Genomic DNA, 21,030 nt, shown 5'->3' on the forward strand with positions numbered 1-21,030 from the left:
GTGCCCAAACAATGAAGGAGATCTGGATCAATTTTTAAGGAAAGGGAATAAAACTATAAATAGCTTTAAAACACTTTTAACCCAGACCCATATGCCCTGTGGTTATGAAAAAAAACTCCTTCTGCCAACATCACTGGTAGTAGCAAAGACAAGCGCCTGTGGAGAGAACAGGATCACAGCCTTCTCCAGCAGCACCCCACACTCTGGCACTCAGCTCACATTGCACATCGGCAGGCACTGCAGGCTTCCAGCCAGTTCCTGCTGCGATGGACAGTGCTGAGCAGGAGGAATGTGGGGCTGCCCAGGCTGAGCAAGTTGGGACCATGATGGAAATACTGATGGGAGGCAGGTGAAGAAGCAGCTGCCAATTTTGGTTGGCTCATTTACACCAGAGCCTCTGTGTCAGGCTAGGTTAGTAGTCCACAGCAGGTGGGTGACCAGATCATGAAACAGCTGAGTAAGCATGACTTACAATGACCTTACAGCATAAGGTCACTCATCAAAGAGGATAAGGACAATAGTCATATTGAGGAAGATAGCATAATCTTTATTGTGGTTTTTATATTAACTTATTAAGTTGGACAAGAGAGTTGAGGAACAACTGCTAAAGACACAGGAAATTGAATATGTGATCAGAGTGCCAGCAAATCTGAAGTAAATTAATAAAAAACTGAAATTCCCTGTCATGAGCACTGATACAAAGGTAATGGAAATTCCCACACCAGCGCCTCTTCCTTTGGGAGAAAAGCAGCTTTAATAATTCAGAGATAATGTCTTAAGTATGTTCATCACTGAGGAATCAGTAAAGGCTGAAGTGCTGGAAGAACCCTCATTCTTGCTCTTCTTGTCCAAAAGCACAAAACAGTATTGGTGAATAAACAGATGCTCAGCCCCTGTATAACAAAGGATCTTGATCGGCTGAGCAAGCCTGGGTATTTATTTACCCAACTGCCAAAAATCACATGCATGAGAAAAATGGAGAATGGGGAAATGAAGGAGGAACCCAAATGGCTGCAGGTTAGCTCACCTGCCTAGAGAACACATAGACTGGCTCACTGGATCCAGTGCTGTTAAGGAAGGAACAAAATCATGTTTAGTGAGGAAATCAGTCTTCCCAGGTCTAATATTCTGAGGGACCAATGAGGCTGCACAGTAAACTTTTCTTTGTTACAGCCATGGACTTCCAGAATAAAATAACCCAACTGTTAGAGGGCTACAGAGCAATTATATATAACTATATAATTTCTCTCTTTTAACCACTTTGTAAGGACAGAAATATTTTGCCAGCTTTCATGTTAGAGGGGATTTACTAGATGGCATCTGAATTCCTGACTCCAAAGATATTGTGCTGCTTGGAAAAAGGTTATGTTGATTAAGGTTTTTGATGATACAGAATTATTGAGGATAGCCAGAAGTTTATAATTGGAGAGGACAGGCAGGAAGATTTTAGTATGCCAGTGGGTAGAAATAAGAGATGAAGGTTAATGTCAATAGCACCAAGTAAGAGATACAGAGAGAGAAACAACCTCATCTCCATGTTCCAGGTACATCCCCTTAACACCATCAGTGGCAATTTTACATAGCTGGAGTATCATGTGCTTCCCAAATGACAAGTTGTGCCCCTTAAATGACAAAAGAAAAAAAAATTGCCACTATTCTGTTAGGTAGTTAGGAAAAAATACCACCGTGAAGATGAAGACATCTCCATGTCTTCACTGACACATACTCCTAACTCCCGTGTACATAAAGGCGTGTAATATAGAGGACACCAAGAAAGGTGGCCAGGAATGCTAATAGTTTTGGCAAGGAAAAATTAAAACTAGAACCTGTCCTTTCTCCAGAGGAATTACAGTGGGAAAAAGGGTGAGATACATGAAGGTATGAATACTGTTGAAAAGGTGAGTGAGAAAGGACTACCCAGTTCCTCAGAGGCACATCCATGCTGATGATCAGGAAGTAGATGGAAGATTAAAAAAAGGATTTTTCCTTGCCACAGTTCAGATCTGTCAGTTAGCAATAGTATTATATCCTAAGAATGGAAATTCATTCAAAAAAGGTTTAGACAAAGCTCTGGAATGAAGATCAAACAGCAGCTACTGAAATAATGTTACAGACATACAAAAATATAAACATATTCCATTGCATATATAAAATTTCTGCTATTAGCAATTATCAGAAGATACTCAATCAGACAATACATTGAGCTAAAAGCACCCTTGTGTTCTCCAGAGAGTATCATTTACTTCTGCATGCCAGTCTTCCCTGCTTCCACAGTCCTGTGCACACAGAGCATCTACTTCCAATCTGGCACCAAGAGAAACCAGTCTTGAGCTACACACACACACGCTCACTCATAACACACAACAAACATTCCTCTTACAGACAAAGCTAAAACTTAGGCTTAGGCACATGTGTCCCAGAAAGTTAATTCTAAGCCTAGACTAAAAGTTTGCCTAATTATATTTCACTCTAATCTAGGTTCTGAGGGTTGCATATACAAATATCCTTTATTAAAAAGCATCAGTTGTCTAAAATTGCTTCATTTTCACACCCATCCTCTTGGCATAAGCATAAGACACCAACTTTAATTCAGTTCACACAAAGATCCTTCTATTTCTGCAGAAAACTGAAGTCATGGGAATGAACAAACACACACCACTGAAGCAGGAAGAGCTACCCCATTAGCTTTCCTTTGCCAGCTTGCACAGTCTCTTAACCCTTGAATAAGGACCAAGAGTGTCATCAAAAACAAAGTCCCACAGAACTCGAATCCAGGACTGATGATATGGGAGGTTATCATAATATTCTGCTGCAATCTTCTTCACCTGGAAGAAGAAGAGAGAGAATGAGCTGTTTGGCTGCACAGAGTCAGGTGTGTTTCAACCTTCACATTCAGATCTGATAGCACAACCATTACCTGAAGTTACTTGTTATTGCTTGTGAGCTTCTGAAGTTCAGCCAAATGAGATGTGCTTAAATGCCTTTAGATACTTCTTAACAGATTTCTGATGTAAGTTTTGCCTCACAGTGTCACAATTTGAAAGGCGATGGATTGCTGCCTTCAGTCAGAACTATTTTGTCTCATTTCAGAGGTGGTGGGATCTCCACAATGAGAGATACTTTATCCATTTTATCAATTGCCAAGACTCCAGCACACTATATTTAAGGCCCTGTTTGCCACTCTTAATATTCTTCTGTTGAGGGTTCTGGGTAAGAGAGGATTAACAACTGAGAAAACGACAGACACAGCCTCGCCTACGCTTTGTCTTCTACCCTGCATTCTGCTACCATGATGCAAATACAAGACAGGAGTTCCTCCAGCAGGCAAAGAAAATCACAGGGGTGGTCTGTTCTTCTCAGTCTGATACCAAAAATACTGTGAGATTCATTATTATGTCACAAGTCTAATAAAATTTCATCCCTGCTACAATTCCCAAAGTCTTAAGACTGTTGCCATCAGAGAAGCATTGTGCATCATTGGGGTGGTACTTCTAGTGAGAGTTAGGCCAGAACCAGAGGACAAAGAGGTTTCAAAGCTGGCAGGTTCAGGGGACTGTAAGGATTCCCAAGCTATCAGTTATTATTCCTGCTCCAACTAGATGCTTTGCTTTTTGAACACATTTATGAGGCAGCAGAATCTGTTAACTATAGTACGCTTGCACATAACTGCTTGGGCATGGTTTTATTGCAGCTCCACCTCCTAGACAAACAAAGCTCTAGAGTAGTTTGTCTTGCTAGACAACATGACTTCTCTCTTTAAAACCTGCAGAATTTTAAAGCCAGCTACACTGAGCACAGTGCAGATTCCAGTGAAGAGAGAAAGGGTTTCACAGAAATCCTCATGTAGGAAGGGGGTCTCATCACCACCCAAGGTATAATGGGACAACCTTAGCACAGCATTTGACTGCTTGTGAAAAGGTAAGAATTCCAGTGAAAGTTAAATTATAAACTAGTATGGCTCCCTGCTAATTACCCCATTACTTCAGCTTCCTAGTAGACACTTCTCTGTGAAGTAGGTTGGATAATGTACAAGAGTCATTAAGATCTTTTACCTCTGTACCTCTGTCCCTTACACACTTCTTGTGCTCCTGGCATGGTAGTGCTGTGCTGGAGGTGGAAGATTCAGTTCAGGTTTGACTGTATTCTGTCTTTCACTGAATAACACCAACTTCATAATCATTTTCTCTATCCTGCTTTAAAGCATTGGTTTGTACTTCAAAGTAGTTAATTTTCAATGGTTAATTTTCAATTATATTCAGATAATATCAGGATTTCTCCTTAGAGATATTTGTTAATAGTCATTAACAAAGAAGAAAGGAAGAGAGGTGATTTCCAGCTTTCCAAGATCTCTGGAGATGCAGATTTGGTTCTCTGCTCTTTCTGTAACCCCAGTCAGAAATAATTTAATCTGGGTATTGTATCCTCCCTTTTCCCAGCTGGGTAATTGAAATAACCAGAGGATGAGAGGGAGGACTATTTCCACAGTAAGCTCCCTTGAATGAAGGTTACTCATGAGGCCTCACGCAAACACAAAGGGGGGCTCAAATACCAGCTTCAAAAGCTTCACTCTAGCTCTGACATGGTCATTTCCTAGCACACAATTGCTTAGACCTTCCTTCCTACCTCAGTTTCAGAAATTCTGCCTGAATTCTGCCTTTCAACTGTAGTTTAGCCCTCATTTACACTACTCAAGTTCACATGGCAAGTCTACCATTCCCCTCTTCCCCAGAGCCCTATGTATTCCTTGTCCTCTGAACCAAACCATGTTTTCTTAAGTAGTTACATTATCCTGCAGAGCACTTGACCATGTTATATTCTGACCACTACAAGAGCTTCAGGAAGTTTTCCTAGATTGCCCCTTGCACATGGAAGTAGAAGGCTGGAGATTCACAGAAACCAATTCAGCTCCTAGGAGCAATGTCTCACTCTGCATCCTCTGGCTCCAAAGGCTCCAAAGGAAAAGTAGTAGCGACAAAGTAGCAAAAAATAGCCCAGAGAAGAGGCCAACAAACAGCCTGCCTATGTTCAGCCCAATAGCTATTGCAACCACGAGCAGCACCTTGTGCAGGAAGGCAGGCACCACTTGCACCACTGCAAGGTCTCTGGGCAGGTCAACTGTATCAGATGCACAGAAAATATGGAGAGGGGAAAGTGAAACTGCAATAAGGAACAGAGGAAAGAGAAAATTTAATGAATGCAGTTGGAGGGGGGACTTCTGAAAGTTTTTCTTAAGGAAAAGAAGGAAATTTGGTAGATACATGTTCCTGTCTTGCTAGCACATGGCAGGAAAGAATTTTAAAATATGTTTCTCTTTTATAATGGATCTATGCAAAAGTTTCCAACAAAACTGTCTCATTTTTCATTATTTCTTTCAGCATCTCCATACACAGAGAACCTTATCTACCAGAAAAACTGGATAGTGGAAGGGCAGTAATTGGGGTTTAATGCAGGCTCCCTTTTAAATGCATCATATGAGGAGTGCTGGGGTTGTTTAGCCTGCAGAAAAGGAGGTTCTGGGGAGACCTTATCACTCTACAACTTTCTGAAAGAAGGGTGTAACCAGGTGGGGCTCCACCTCTTCTCCCAAGCAACAAGCAGCAGGACAAGAGAAAAAAGGCCTCAAGCTGCACCAAGGGAGAAGGTTGGACATCAGAAAGAATTTCTTCACTGAGACTTGTCAAACATCAGAACAGTTGCCCAAGGATGTGGTGGAGTCACCACCCCTGGAAGTGTTCAAGAAATGACTCAACATGGCACTTCATCCTATGGTTTAGTTGATATGGTAGTATTAAATCAAAGTTTGGATTCAATGATCTTGGAGGTCTTTTCCAGCCTTAATGATTCTATATGTATTAAGTATGGTTGAGGCTGGAAGAGTCACCCTCTGTGTTACAGTACAAAGCCTGTAAATGGCAGTTTCCAGGGAGCAAGTTTTGTGGCCAGATCATAGATTGTCTTAAGGAAGATGGCACTGTAATTAAGTATTCAAAAATCCTGCTCCTCAAGCTCTCCATATATTGCATTGTAGGTGATCTTTCTTCAACTCCTCCCTGCCTTCTTCCTTATCTCAGCTGTAAGTCTTAACTCATTGCTAGTTTGTAAATTAAAATTACACAAGAGCTGTCTGAAATGTAACAGGAGCAAGTGCAGGGTCCTGCACCTGGGGAGGAATAATCCCAGGTATCAGCACAGGCTGGGGGCAGCCTGCTGCTCTGAGAAGGACCTGGGGGTCCTGTGGACAGCAAGGTCCATGAGCCAGCAGTGCCCTGGGGGCCAAAGAGGCCAATGGTATCCTGGGGTGCATTAGAGAGAGCATTGCAAGCAGGTCAGGGGAGGCCATCCTGCCCCTCTGCTCGGTCCTGGTGAGGCACATCTGGAGTGCAGTGCCCAGTTCTGGGCTCCTCAGTACAAGAGGGACATGGAGCTCCTGGAGTGAGTCCAGTGCAGGGTGACAAAGTTGACTGAGGGACTGGAGCATCTCTCCAATGAGAAAAGGCTGATGGAGCTGGGCCTCTTCAGCTTAAAAAAAAATCAACTGAGAAGGAACCTCATCAATATCTTTAAGTACCTGGAGGGTGGGTGCAAAAAGAATGGACCCAGGCTCTTCTCAGTGCTACCAAGCAATAGGATAAGGTACAACAGGCAGAAACTGATGCACAGGAAGTTCCACCCAAACGTGAGGAAGCACTTCTTTACTGTGCAGTCACTGAGCACAGGAAGAGGCTGCCCAGAGAGGCTCCCTCACCAGGGATACAAGAACCATCTGGACACAATCCTGTGCCATGTGCTCCAGAATAACCCTATTTGAGCAGAGAGGCTGAACCTCACCCATTCTGAGATTCTGTTATCATGGAAGGATAACAAGAGATTGCAAAGTCTGCGGGATAATTACTAGGCACTTGGCACATGGTATATTGAGGCTTTTCTTCAAGTAGGTCAAGGTGGCAGGGCAAGAAACGACATCTTTTGGACTGAAACTTTTGTTCTGGTTCTGTACTTTTAAAGCACAGTGACAGGACCCTACTCATACTCTTTATATCTGATAGGTACAAAAGTTAAATGCAGTCTAGTATTTCAGCATGGCTGTTACACACGCTTTGTCCTGAGGCTATACAGAAACTAGAGATCCTTACGACACAAAGCTGCAAAATTACGTTTAGAATGCTCAAAGGCTTATTACTAGAAGTTCCCTCTATAGTCCCACATCCCCACCACAGGATGGTGGGCACTGGAACTAGCCCTCCTGGCCATCATAGGGTTAATGAAATCTGCAATTCAAAACCAGCACATCTGCCATGTTTTCCAGTCTTGTCTGTCTAATAAATCTGGTTTCATACCATGTCTTTTCCTTTTCCCACAAGCTTAATGAGTAACTAGTTTGCCCCTGGTAACACTGCTGCTTTTATTGCAGCTTCTAATAGAGTTCCTCCTTCTTCTCCAATCTCCTCCCTCCATAACTCTGTCCTTCACACAATGAAGAATGGATCTCTTTACTCATTTGGTAAACAATGCAATATTTTATAGTTGTAAGACTTCATTCAAAGACAAATCTATTCTTAAGTCTACAGGGGTTTTTCTTAGAGCAGGTCCTTCATTGCAAAGTTAAATTTCATGGTCTCTTGTGTAATCTCTCATTATACTAGTGGGACAAGTTCTTACTGCACACCCATGTCATTCATCTTTAATATCCATAAGCTTATGAGCACAGCCTAATTCTTCCTCTTTCAAATCTGTCACAGTCCTAGGGTAAAGGTCTTTCCAGTGGCAAACACATTACTCAGAACGTTCTGAATGACACACCTGTAACAAAGGAAAATGCTGAATTTACTTTCCTGATAAGCAAGCTGAAAAGCTAGTTACTTTCCAAGATTAAGATCCAGTTATTCTCAAATCCTATTTCTCCCCTGATCTCAATCATGCAAGATATATCTTTAAAAATAGAGATCTTTACTCCATTTCTATTTGCCAATAATTAAAAATAAAAATAGTCTCACTGAGAGATCATCCATATTACACAATGCAACTATTAGAAGTTCAAGTGTCTGAGACTAAATCTGAAAGAAAAGATCTTTGGTACATGAAGACTTTGCCAGGAGGTTAAGCAAAGTAGAGCAAGGTGAGGTTTCTTACCTGCTATGAAGTTCAGGATTTTAAGTTAATCAGAGAGGATCTGTTTCCTTATCTCTTTTCATCAGAGGAGCAGAGATTTTTTTTCTCATTTTGCAGAAAAGCCTAACCAATTTGTTTTAAAGGATTTTCTATGGAAACTGTTTTGCCAAAGAAAATATATATTTTTTTTAATATAATTATTTTTAATAGAATTTTTACTTGTAATTGATCTCTCGTCAGACTCCAAGTCTTCCATATAGTTCTGTCAGGCAACAGTGATTGACAAGCCTGCTCTCTCCTCCACCAGCAGGGCAAGTCTCAGTTGACAAAGAGCAAAACACACGTGAACAGAAGCCCATGAAATTCAGCTAATGACTCCATCCTCTTTATGCAGGAGGGCAGACACTTCAGCTGCTGCACTGCCTGAAGGAATTAGGCTGAACTATTTGTGGTGTGGGTGGAGAAGAGCTTTTCAGGTCTCAATCAAGGCTGGAGCAACAGTCCCAGCAAGTTCAATTAGTCACTCACTTCCCTTGTGCAGGATACTGAGCTAACCTCCTTCTCTTCTATATTAATTTTGATAATCTAAGTATCTAAGCCCATATAACAAGTTTGAACATTTGAAACTAAAGCCAAGCACAGGCACTTCCCCGCTGAGCTATGGGGTGTATCAGTGATGGGAGTGCCTCACAGGAGAGCTCCATATCCAAGTGTGGGCTGCTGCACCAGCTCCTCTGGGCCTCACCAGGAACAGGCAGAGTCTCCAGGACAGACCTCCAGCAACAAAGGAGTGATTGAAACACAATTGCAGGCTATATAGAGGCTTCCCACACTCTTCTACACAAGAAAATCTCCCGCTGATTTGGATCTCCTCTCAGGGAGCGTGTCGGTGATGGAGAACATGAGCCCATAGAGCAGGGTTTCCCCAGCTATGCCATCACAGAAGTTGCACTTGGTATCAGTAGTGGTGGGGAGGTCACAGCTCCTGAGCCTCAGGCTCTACCTCCACCTCGTATGGATATTGAGCAGCAGTTCCACACTTTGCATCAGGCCACAGAAAGATGTTTCCTTCCTGTTACATCAGAGAACTGATATGTAGGAGTAATCCTTGGAAGTCACGTACCTCTAACTCTGCGAGCACCTGCTGAGGAGCCCTTGCATAAAACACACAAGAGCAGCTACACACCTGGAGGGAGATGGAAAACCATTCCTAGACACCTGGGCTTTGCAAATTTGATTCCCACAACTGATAAAACATAAACAAAAAGGGGTTTGCCTTTCAAAGGAGGAAAGCCACAGTGCTTTCCCAGTGACAGACCAGGCCTCCTCAGTTTCTGTGGGTGGGGCAGGAGAGCTAAAAGAAGTCTCAGAGAGTGCGGCTTTATTTTCCAGTGCTACCTGTGTCAGGCTGGAACATGCCCCAAAAGTTATGTCATCTCAAAACCAGAAAAAAATTCTTTGATGTTAATCAAGAAATATAGTTAGCAGATTGATCATTAGACAAATTTAAAGTAGCAATTGCCACCTGCCTCCCTTTAGATGGGTCTTGAAACTTTCAGAGTCGAAACTTAGTGGCTGAGGGATGTAAATCCAGACATTTAAAGCCTTGTTGGCGGCTTTAAATGTCTGGAGGATACCTTTTATCATGTAAAAGGTATTCCTCAAGCCCTCTGAGGATCAGATGTTCTAGTTTGCATCAAATAAACCAAGTATTACAGCAGTTTTACAGCCATTTCTCTCAATCTCTGGCTTAAAATTAATTAGAAACAAATCCAAAAAGCTGTTCTCTTTTTTTCCCTTTTTTTTTTTTTCTCTTAAACTCATCAGTTGCTATGATTTGGAGTGTTTTCTTTGACACAGTTTAGCAGCTTTCATAAAAATCCAACTCACTCATGCTCATGCTGTACTTACCATGGGCAATCTGCATCCAGGAATGCTGGGGAAGTCATGGTGCTCCATGTGGTAGCCTACATTGAAGGTGAGCCAGTTCAGAGGTCCATAATAAGAGTATGTCTCATACCCTTTTAGGAACATGTAGTGTTCTGCTATGAAGTGCCCAGAAATGGGATGAAAACCCAAGCAAAGAATACTACCTGCTATTAAGTAAATAACAGGTTTGAGCCCCCACAGGTAGTAAATTATGAGGTCTATAGAAAACTGGACGAAAGCATTAAGAATTTCCATCCGTGTGATTGCTTTGGGGTTCACGTACAGTGGTCTCAGACTGTAGAACAGAGGCTGGAGGAACAGCCACAGCAGCTTCCGAAGAGGTGTGCAGAAAAACCAGCCCTCAAAGTCTGTGGGAATGTCCACATCCAAGCTGTCCCCTCCCAGGTACCGGTGATGGTCAATGTGGTATTTCTTGAAGGAGGCGGAATAGGGGATGCCAATGGGCAAGTTGGCAAAGATTGCAAACCACCGGTTCCACTTGGCCTGCTTGTTCCCAAAGGCCACGTTGTGTGAAATATCATGGATGGCGAGGGTCAGGGAATGGTTGATGCAACCCCCAAAAGCATAAGCCCAGAAGAAAATCCATTTCCAGGATAAGTCTTTCACCAGGTAGCATGCCAGAAGCTGCATGAAAACCATTCCAGATACAATCCACTTTAAATGTGGATCTGGTCCCATCAGAGTCTTGATCTCTGGATATTTTGCTAAAGGGAAAAATGCAGAGAAAAACTTGGTTAGATCAGAATTAGGTGAACACAATCACCTCTGTGACTCTCTGATTTTATTGCACTATGTTTGAGGCCCTGGTTTTATAAAATCTTAATTCCAAAGTAGAATTGCCACTATGGTGAAAGTTTTACTAGTTCCAGCATCATGTCCAGTTCTGACTGATATTGAGATAGACATATTAAAAAAAATACCCTGATGGTCTCTCTGTGGCATAATGTGCCTTTCCCACAATGAGTATTGCTTCACAGTGATGAGAAGTAATATGCCAAATCCTACAGGATTTAAGCTCTAAGAAACACCTTCTGTCATGTTTTTAAGTTTTACATGTCCTTTTGTATTTTGCTCAGATGTTATTTTCCACTAAAGGGATACAACTGCCTTCTTTGTAGCCCTTTTCACACTGCTGTTTCAAGCACACAAGCAGAGGAGAGAGCTGAGCAACAGGCTCACCAGGTTTTGCTCTGTGGTTAGATGACAAACACAGCATTTAAAAAAAATTTCTAACTATTTGAGTGTTTACCAGTGCTCACAACAGGTACAACTCTTCACACATAGTAACATCACAGTAAAGTCAGTAATATTATCAGGACTCTGTACAGCATGGCAGCTTTTTCTCTGTTCTCATGTCACATACCAAAAGCAGGCATAAAAGCCACATAGATTATCACACAACAGCTTCATGAGACCTCACAAATACTGCAGTACAACAGACACCTGGGCTAGGCCTGGAAGTCTGACTCATGTCAGGCCAGGACTAGCTTATTGACCTTCAGTCCCACCAGCCATTCATCTGTCCTTTAAAAAGAAAATAAAATACAGAGTGCAGCTGATCCTCTAGGTGCTGTTCACTGATTCACATCTCCTCTTTGCAAATCCACACTTCTCACTTCCAGTATTAACTTGTACATGATTCCTTCTGCTGCCTCATGGCTTTTAGCCACGTACTGACCTCCCTCCTTTAACTCATACTTTGCATTTCTCAGTAATTGCAGCTTACACAGATAAGTGCATAAGAAGTCACTAGTTCTGAACCCTGAGGTTACAGTGTCCCTGTGAGTTTCATGGGCCCATTTTATGAATAGTAAAGTAAACATCATCTGACTGTCACAGTATAATACCAATGCAATAAAATCAGATTACAATGATCTGCATCTATGCAGCTGTGTCTACTATAAACAAAGGCTGGAGACAATACATGTAATTTATGTGACCTTGAAAGCAGTGGCAGATATTGAGTGCTGGATGCAGAGAAGGTTTTTGTAGAAGTGAACCCTGAGAAGTTTACAGAAACTCAAAAAGATGAAGTGCTACTTAAAGAAGCAGGTTAATGTGGTCATGCTCTGCGACCATTCCAACAACCCTTGAGCCTCTTGGCCAACTTCAGCCCATCTTGACAGAAATTAGAGATTACAAAGATTAGAAAAGTGCTGTGGAAGGACAAAGGAGATATACTCAAATCTTCTGAGGATAAGGAGGTCAAGGTCAACATGAGAAGTATTAAGGCAAGAGAGAAATTTTCTAAGTACTGGGAAAGCTGTAGTGAAAGTTCATCTCTTTCTAAAGTCAGACAAATATTTTGACAAAAATCTCCAGAAACTTCAGGGTTTTTTTGTTTTGCTGGTTTGGTTTTTGTTGCTGTTTTCACCATTCTTGAAATCATGTTTTTCACACCAATAAAGTTAACATGTCAAAAGTTGTTCTCAAGTACCTGAATAGGTACTTTAGTTTTACACACAGTGCTGCTTATCCAAAGTTTACTCTAAAGTTCAAGAATATAACAGCCTGGTCAGAAAGACTGATACAGGCATGCAGTTTTATGTAGCTTAATCTCTTTCTTAGGGGCATCTGTCCAAAAGCCAGAAGACACTTTAATAAGTCAAGACACTTCAAATGTTGTCATATCAGGAGGATAGTAGAGATAAGTCACTGCAGTCACCAGGAGATGAAATGTAAAACAACCAAATTTGCTCCTCAGCCTGGTCAAATTGAGGCCACACTGACTCCCTCCGCAAAAAAAAAAAAAAAAAAAAAAAATTAATGGGATCAGAAAATTGATTAGAAATGTTTCATACTGTCATTTTGAAAATAATGGAAGTTCTTGACCTATTCTTTCTGTGGCAGCCAACAAGGATTGCAGATTCCATTTAAAACGTTCCAGAGCAGTTGCTGCCAAATGGCAGCAACAGTGTGTGCAAGCAGCAATGCAGGCAGGTTGCACTTACCACAGGTGACAGCTATTAAGTAACTTGCCAGGGTTTAATATTAAATTCAACACATGATTAACTCCAACAGTAAATTTTTGCATACTAGTCAAACCACAATACTGTGGCTGTTTATCATTAATACTGATAAAGCCATCCTGAAACCATGGCATGGAAAATTCAGGTTTTTCCTCACAGAGGAACCATGGCTTGGGCAAGGGGGTGGATGAAGGCATACAGGACAGGACACAACAGCTACAGTTATGTGACTGCATGGGACAAAGTTTTGCCCTTTATAATCCAATGAGAACAGGAGAGACCCAGCTGCTCTGGTGTCTGCACAGCACATCTCCCAGCCTCCAGCTCACTGAGGAAGTCTGTTACCTCTGGCCAGCAGATAGGTTTTCCATGTGTGCTGCTTCCAGTTGTCCAGACTGAGCCACTGTCCTGCTGTGAGAGGGTGGGGACGCTGGTGTAGATGTACAGCAGTGCACAAGGATGACTCTCCAAGGTCAGCACACTGCCAAAGCAGCACAGGCACTTTAGGTAAATGTAGTTAGTAACTCTGCCCAGAGAGCTCCACAGTGATGAGACAGCATTCCCCACTCTTACAAGTCAAGAGAGAACAAATGCTGCAAGTATATTTTCAGAAAGGTTCACCATTCTGAAACAACTCATTTACTGAATTAACTTTTCACAGAGATGACTCCACTGTTCTACACATCCTTTGAGAGGCAGGTCTCACTCACCAAGTGCCTAAACTGACAATATGACTATGTATTTTGTTCTGTTGATGCTTCTCTCTGGAGATCCAAGAGCACTCACCATAGCCCTACAGTGATCCTCAGTTAGGGCTGGAGCAATTGTTCCTGGACAGGCCATTGGCTGCCAGGTCCTGCTGTTCTTCCTCCTCAAGAGATAGCAAATACCTTGTTCTGAACTCTCACTCATCCTCTGTCCTACTGAACCTGTCCCTGAGATATCTCAGGCAAGTCCCAATGATGGCACTAGATACAATTTCTCATTGATGTGACACTACATACTTCACACTTGCATATTTTGGTACACATGGGATTTGAAAGTGAACAAGAGCAGGAGTTCATCACCACAGAGACAGTGGTGATAGAGGTTTAAAGGACCAGCAGCCTTGCCCACATCAATAAGAAACTAGCAGTAAAAGGAGAAGAAAATTAATTTCTTAATTTTCCTTTCTTTTCACTCCAGGTGCAGCATACTGATACAGTCAAACTGGACATACTCTTCAGCATAAGGCACTTAGAAGGTTTGTTAAAGAGATGTAGGAAAAAAAAAATCTGTGATACTGCTGTCCCAGACTGCATTATATTGATTATGAGTCCCTGCCAAAACAGACAAAAGAGGCACCAGGCACAGGATGTAGGCTTTACTACTCCATGTCCTGTGCTGGAGGTGGTATTTGTACCAAATAAATACACACAAAAAAAATAAGACATTTACTGACATTACAGTGTTTTGCCTTGTAGCAGCTCAGCTCAAAAACCTGCTTATAAAAGCACAGCACACCCAAGTCCCCAGTGAATGACATGGATGAGTTGAAGCAAGTCCAGAGGAGAGCTGACAATTGTCAGAGGGATGGAACACCTCTCCAGTAGGGAAAGGCTGAGAGAGTTGAGAATGGAGGCTGTTCAGCCTGGAGAGGAAAAGGCTTTAGGAAGACCTTATAGCCTTTCAGCATCTAATGGGGGTTTATAGGAATGATGTGGACTGACTGTTTAGTAGGGCTTGTTGTGATAGGTCAAGGGGTAATACTTCTAAACTAAAAGAGGAGACATTTAATCTAGACATAAGGAAGAAATTTTTTACAAAGAGAGTGGTAAAACACTATCACAGGTTGCCCAGAGAGGTTGCAGATGCCTCATTCCTGGAAAAGTTGGGTTGGATGGGGCTCTGAACAACCTGATCTAATTGATTATGTACCTGGTACTCAATATATTATATTATTCTATTATTATTATTATTATTCTATTATTATTATTCTATCATTATTCCATTATTAATTCAAACAATGAGCGAAGACACAAGTAGGATGCACAGAGGACAATATGCATGACAACACGTTCTGGTTTTTCAGAGTCTCCTGTGAAAAAGCCCCTCCAGTACACAAAATAATAAGAAACTTTTGGCCCAGTCAATTACACTGAAGTTTTATATGTCCACTGTGCAAGGACAAGTGTCTTGTATTTGCCACTCACCTGCTTCTAAATATGCTAGCTGGCCCAAGGGCAGTGGGCCACCCAGGAGTGGCCACCAGAGGGAAAGTACCACAGTGGTGCCACTCTGCCGGTGTCAGCAGAGGTGGATGATGTCAGCACATCACTATGTCAGCAGCTGTAACCTGTTTGCTTACATTTGTTTATTAGCTAGTTCAGAGTAAAAGGATGTAGGAATGCTAGACAGAAGGCTTCCAGCTCCTTCTGAAACAAAAATCTGCAATATGGACTAAGCTGAAACCTTGGGTTGTACTTAATACTTTTCCCATGGGAGACCACAAATGCCTAAATCAGTCACTCTCTGGCCATGTGATTTATTTCAAAGGTGATGCCCACAGAGAAGTGGCACAAGCACTGGGACAGCAGCTCTTCTATGTGCTCATCAGAGGATGTTCACAATCAGGGGCAGACTGTGCCCACACACTGCAGCATAAAGGGCAAACATCGTTTCTTTGCCAGAAGCACGTGTACTTCAGAGCTTTGATTTAACCTAGGGACATAATATATTGCATATTTCAGCAGGTACAACTTAGAATTTTCATAAAAGTGAGGTTTAAAAAGGCAACAGAAGAGACAGCTGGAAGAAATAGCAGATTAATCTCTAAATAAGAGCGGAGCTGGAAGCTATACTCAGATCACATAATTGCTAAAATAAAATGGGTTTTGGCTTTTTAAGTTTGTTCTGCCTATCCCCTGAGCTAACATCCTAGCCTTCCTACAGGATAAAGTACATATAAAACACTTGCACCATCTCCACTCCAAAAAAACTTGCCCTAAAATTACATAACTATTAAGCATTCTTCTATGTTAGATCATATTCAGATGTTCCTGGTCTATCCTGAGCAACATTGATTCAGCTCTCATCCTCAGCAGCAAAGTGTTTCCCTAAGGATCCTGTGAGACAAGACATTTTCTGTCTAACTTACAGTAATTTTACAAAGTTAGATCCAGCTTATGGCACAAATATGATCTCACTCTTCCCATGTCACAACACATTGCTCATTGCTTGCATTTGGGAAATTGTTTGCAGGTGAAATGACTAGACATTGTAGGATTATGGTGTTACCTGCATTTAAGCAATGATTTTTTCATCTGTCAAGAGTGAAAAGCTGTCAACACTTCCCATTGAGCAAGAGCATAGTTTCTCCAAGTCTTTCAGTCCAAGAAATCCTTACTGACAAAAAGCATAAATCCTATTTCTACTAGATGCCCTCTCTATGTTATATCTCCCCCTAACTGCATTTTTGTAACCATACAGAACGGCTAAGCAGATCTAGATGAACAAACTTTTCCATCAGGAAGATCTTTCCCTAACAGAGCTTACTGCAGCATTACACAAATCCCAGTCCTGACACAAGGCAGTAACAGGCTTTTCATAAACAAGACAGCGAGAGAATAGCAATGAAACAATTCCATTTCATAAACTGAAAAGCGTGAATAACGTGTTCAGGAACATGTATAACGTGATCAGGGTCCAAGTGCCAGCTTGGCAGGAGATCTCCTCTCTAAGTCAGAAGCAGTTGCACACAGACAGTACTAAGCACAAGCTACATTTTAATACCTAGATACTACAAAGAGATAAGAGAGAAAATATCTCCTCTCCCTTGTTCAAAATGTTGATCTATTTTCTGGTATAATTATAGCCTTTAGGAATGACAAGCCTCATCTAGTGCAGCAGTGTCCTGCACAAAGCCAGCTTGCTGCCAGCCCAGCTGACAAACACTGCTCACAGCTCTGCAGCTCAACTGGAACCAGTTGCCCAGAGAAGCTGTGATGGCCCATCCCTGGAAGTGTTCAAGGACTGGTTGGATGGGGCTCTGAGCAGCCTGAGCTAGCAAAGGATGTCCCTGCCCATGGTAAGGAGACTGGACTCAGGGAGCTCTCATTCAGACACAGTCACTGACTACAAAAACCTTACAGACATCTGGACTACAAACCCTTAAGCCAGGACAAACAAATTTGTGATGAACTTTTTTTTACCTGTCAGATGATCTATAGGAACATATTGGGACAACAGCCCAGGAAACACCGCTTATGCAGAAAGAAATGCCTTATGTGTTTGTCACTTGGCCTTTTTTTTTTTCCCCCAACAGATAATTTCCATTTGCATTTAAATCCAAGTAGTCATGCCTGAGAGAGACCAACATATTAAAAAGCTGCAGCCCAAAGAACAATCAAGTTTCAGTGCTTAGCAACTAAATCATTAACCTATTGGGAAGGAAATAGTTCCTTTACCAGCAGGAATGCTGTCCCCAAGGCATTGTTGTACACAAAAATGTAAAATGCATGGATTTTTATAGACATTTGTTCATATGTATTTAAGATTCTGTGTACTCCAGCTTAGCAGACACTAAACACTTTGGTAACTACATACTCTGAATACTAGGTGACCTTAGGCTTTAAATAATAGAGTGAGAATCTTTATACAAATATTGTGTGGTATATTAAGATAGCTTCAGTAACTTTTGGTAGCATTTTGGTATTTGTGACACTAGCTTTATAATCCATTCTACCTTATGAGACAGAGATCATTCATGTCTCTCTTTCCATGTTGTATTTCTCTCTACCCTTCCTTCCACTCCCACATCTGGGACAGGGGAAGCTGTAAAGAAGGCGATGGACCTTGATTCCAGTTGCTTGTTCTTAACTCAAAGAGGGGGTGGGCAAAATCTCTGCAAGTGTGCCACTGAGGAGTCCTAAAAAGAGTTTGCTGCAACAAGGGAGTCCAAGTACCTCCTTACAGCTTCATCATGGTTTGCACTCCCCATTCTATAGCACAACCAAAAACGCCAGTGAGCAGCAAGGGCAGAGACCCACCATACACCCTCCCACCCTTAGCTCACCAAAATGTAGTCCCCTTGACTGAAGGGATGAGGAGCACAACACCAAGAAGCACCATTTGCTATACTGATGTAATTTGACTATCATGATTACATAGTAAAATAATTATTATTTTCCTGGATGTAATTCAAACCTGGACGTGGATATTCCACCACTGCAACTATAGTGGAAATGTTTTTGTAATTTAGATTAATCCTGGATTAATCTGTAAGATTGTGGGGGAGTTAAAAAACTGCACATAATTAGCATATACCTTGTGCAGTAACTCAGTCAGAAGCTTCACAGCTTTTTTTAAAAGTTCTAAAGTTATAAAGTAAAACCTTGCCCTTAAAAGTTATAAAGTAAAAACTTTATCCTACTCTTTAGAGGGAAAAAACCAAAACGACCGACTCACCCAAATGAAAAGAGGAGAAAAATCAAAATCTTTTTTATTAATAAAAAGTTGAAAATGTGTTTTAGGAGATAGGCAACAATATTCTGTGACAATTCTGAATTATCAGTTATTCTCGAAAACGATCCCCAGAATAGCCCAAACCCCCCACAAAAATAAGCCTCCCGACCCGCCACACTGCTGTGAGCAGTCAAACGCCGCGTGTGCAGCAGGAAAATACAGGAGTGTACCTTGTCCCCGACAAGCAGCGGGGACTTGCTATTGTCCTCCAGCAGATCGGACCCGCATGCCCGGTTACTTTCATGCACCACCAAGGCACCGGGCACACGTGCCCGCAGGAGGGCTCCGAGCCCGGGGCACACCCGGCGGAGCCGCCGCCCGCCAGCACCCCCGACAGCAGCGGCCGCTCCCGGGGCGCGGCGCGGACAGGCGGGCGCTGGGCACAGCCCGTGCCGCCCCGTCGCCGCTGCCACCCGGTGACCCGGCTCGGCACAGCCGGGCTCGATTCGGCCGCGGCATCCCCGCCACTGCCTCCAGAAGGCAGAGAGTTGGGAGCGCTACACTCCTCGGGGGACACACCCAACAGCCCACCGGGCTGCGGCACTCGCTCTCCGCAGCCTGGACACCAGCCCGAGCCGCACCGACACCGGCGGTCTCGACGCGGACACCCCGTCCCTTCCCTTCCCATCCCCTGCCGTCCAGGAGCGCAGCCCAGCCCGGCTGCCCGAGCCGCCGCGGCCGCCCCCAGCCCCCCGTCGTACCCAGGATCTCTTTCCTGCGCTGCGTGTGGGGCTGCTCCGTGTAGACCCACTCGAAGTCCTCGCGGGTGACACAGTTCCCCATGGCGCCGGCTGCGCCCCGCGCCGCGCCGTCCTTATAGCCCCGCGCCCGCCGAGGGGCGGCTCCTCCGCCCGCCCCCGCCCCGCCGCCGCCGCCGCGCACCGGGACAGCTCCGCGGCTCCGCTCGGCTGGCAGGAGCCGGGAGAGCTGCAGAGCCGCCCCGGGATGTCGAGGGGAGTCCGGCGGGAAGAGGGTGGCTCGGGGCTGACTCTGGGGACAGGGAACGGGCGGCCGAGGCTCGCCGTGCTGCAGGGACCTCGAAGACAGCCAGGAGAGGTGTGTGCGGCGGGCGTGCTTGCAGGGCAGGGGGGGTCCCCGTCTGCCGCTGCCAGCACCGGGGCTCGGCACAGCCACTACATCCCTCGCTGCCGCGGGCGGCTCCAGAGGACAAGGGGAACTCCAGCGCTGCAGGTGCCGGACACTTCCAGACACAGCTTTTGGAAAGCAAAGGTATTCCAAACGCCATAAATCCAGAGACAGAGCCGTAAGCAGAACGGTGGATTAAGGCAAAGCCCGGTTGAGTGAGCTCCTCCCAGGGGTGGAAGACCTAGAATAGTGCAAAGGCGACCAACGACTGACATACATTTTGACATACATTTCCTTGGCGCTCTGACAATCTTCGTGAGCTATCCCGGCAGAATCCTGCCCTTGGCTGCATAACACTTCACTCGTGGTAGTCTGCAGCTCATTTCCCAGGTACTGTCCCTGCTGGAGCAGCAGGAAATCACACTGCTACTTTGGTAACAAAACAAGGCAAAGGACTTGCTAACCTTAAAACTAAGGTAACCTTATGTACCTCTTTAGCCTCTCTGATTCACAGAGTTACACGTTACACAGTGATGTTTCTACACACAAAACCCAAAATTAAAGTGCTGCCCTTGTTCCCACTATATTCTTTTGCAAGTCCATACCTGACCTCCTGTCCATCTTCACTCATTATACCTATCCCCATTAGTCCTTCCAACAACAACATCACATGTGGATCAGCTCCAATTTTGTTTCATTCTGTTTCAATATGAAAGTCTCTAGAACTCCCCACTCCATCCTACCCTTAAAAATGCCTATTACAGGTGGAAGGGGAAAGGGACCAAAAAAAAAAAAAAAAAAAGCCTTAAATAAGAATTCTACATAGTTTTCAGCAAGAATTTTTGCTTACAAACACTGGCAAACTATCACCTCTTATATTAGCCTAGTGGAACTATTTAAGATGTCTTGGTAGAACAGTGACACCAAGGGCTAAAACCACCAACAATGAAACAATCCATGAACCCAAAACCCTAATGCCTGACTGCTAGGAAGCTTTAGGAGGCATTTTTGAAAGTTAGGTGGGTTTTTTTCCTGTCTAAATCACAGAATCACAGAAGTTGAGTTGGAAGGGATGCACAAGGACCATTGAGTCCAGCTCCTGGCCCTGCACAGCACCACCCACAAAAGTCTCACGATGAGCTTAAGAGTATTGTCCAAACACTTCTTGAACTCTGTCAGGTTTGGTGCTCCAGCTTAAAATGTAAACCCTTGAATAATGAAAGGCGCAAAGCAGGTTCAGTGGAAGGGCTACAGTGTAAAGGGAAACAGTTTAACCTGAAGCAGGAGCAGGAGTTTAACCATTTTGCTGTTACAGCCCAGCTCTGTAAGTACAATGGTTTCTTCACTATTGCTCCAGCACAAGTTTGGTGCTTGCCCAGGAAGTTGCAGGGTCCAACCCAGATAAGGGACTGTT

At 43.5% G+C, this 21,030-nt stretch overlaps 1 protein-coding gene across 1 annotated transcript; it reads right to left on the reverse strand.

Moving 5' to 3' along the window:
* Positions 1–526: 526 nt before the first annotated feature.
* On the reverse strand, positions 527–13,456 carry DEGS2 (delta 4-desaturase, sphingolipid 2). Its single transcript, XM_041397019.1, has 3 exons — positions 13,374–13,456; positions 10,021–10,763; positions 527–2,825 (listed from the first exon to the last, which is right to left on the reverse strand). The coding sequence occupies exons 2-3, from the start codon at positions 10,735–10,737 to the stop codon at positions 2,682–2,684; spliced, it is 861 nt and encodes a 286-aa protein (XP_041252953.1). The 5' UTR covers positions 10,738–10,763; positions 13,374–13,456; the 3' UTR covers positions 527–2,681.
* Between the last annotated feature and the right edge of the window lie 7,574 nt (positions 13,457–21,030).

Source organism: Onychostruthus taczanowskii, unplaced genomic scaffold (genome assembly GCF_017590055.1).
Source record: "Onychostruthus taczanowskii isolate IOZ18803 unplaced genomic scaffold, ASM1759005v1 scaffold1, whole genome shotgun sequence".
NCBI lineage: Eukaryota > Metazoa > Chordata > Aves > Passeriformes > Passeridae > Onychostruthus > Onychostruthus taczanowskii.

Bases quoted from the DNA above. Each gene is read 5' to 3' on its own strand.
- DEGS2 (XM_041397019.1), bottom strand. From the start codon at position 10,737: ATGGGACCAGATCCACATTTAAAGTGGATTGTATCTGGAATGGTTTTC. The intron at 2,826-10,020 runs GTAAGTACAGCA...TTCTTCTTCCAG, and splicing joins CTGGATGCAGATTGCCCATG to GTGAAGAAGATTGCAGCAGA.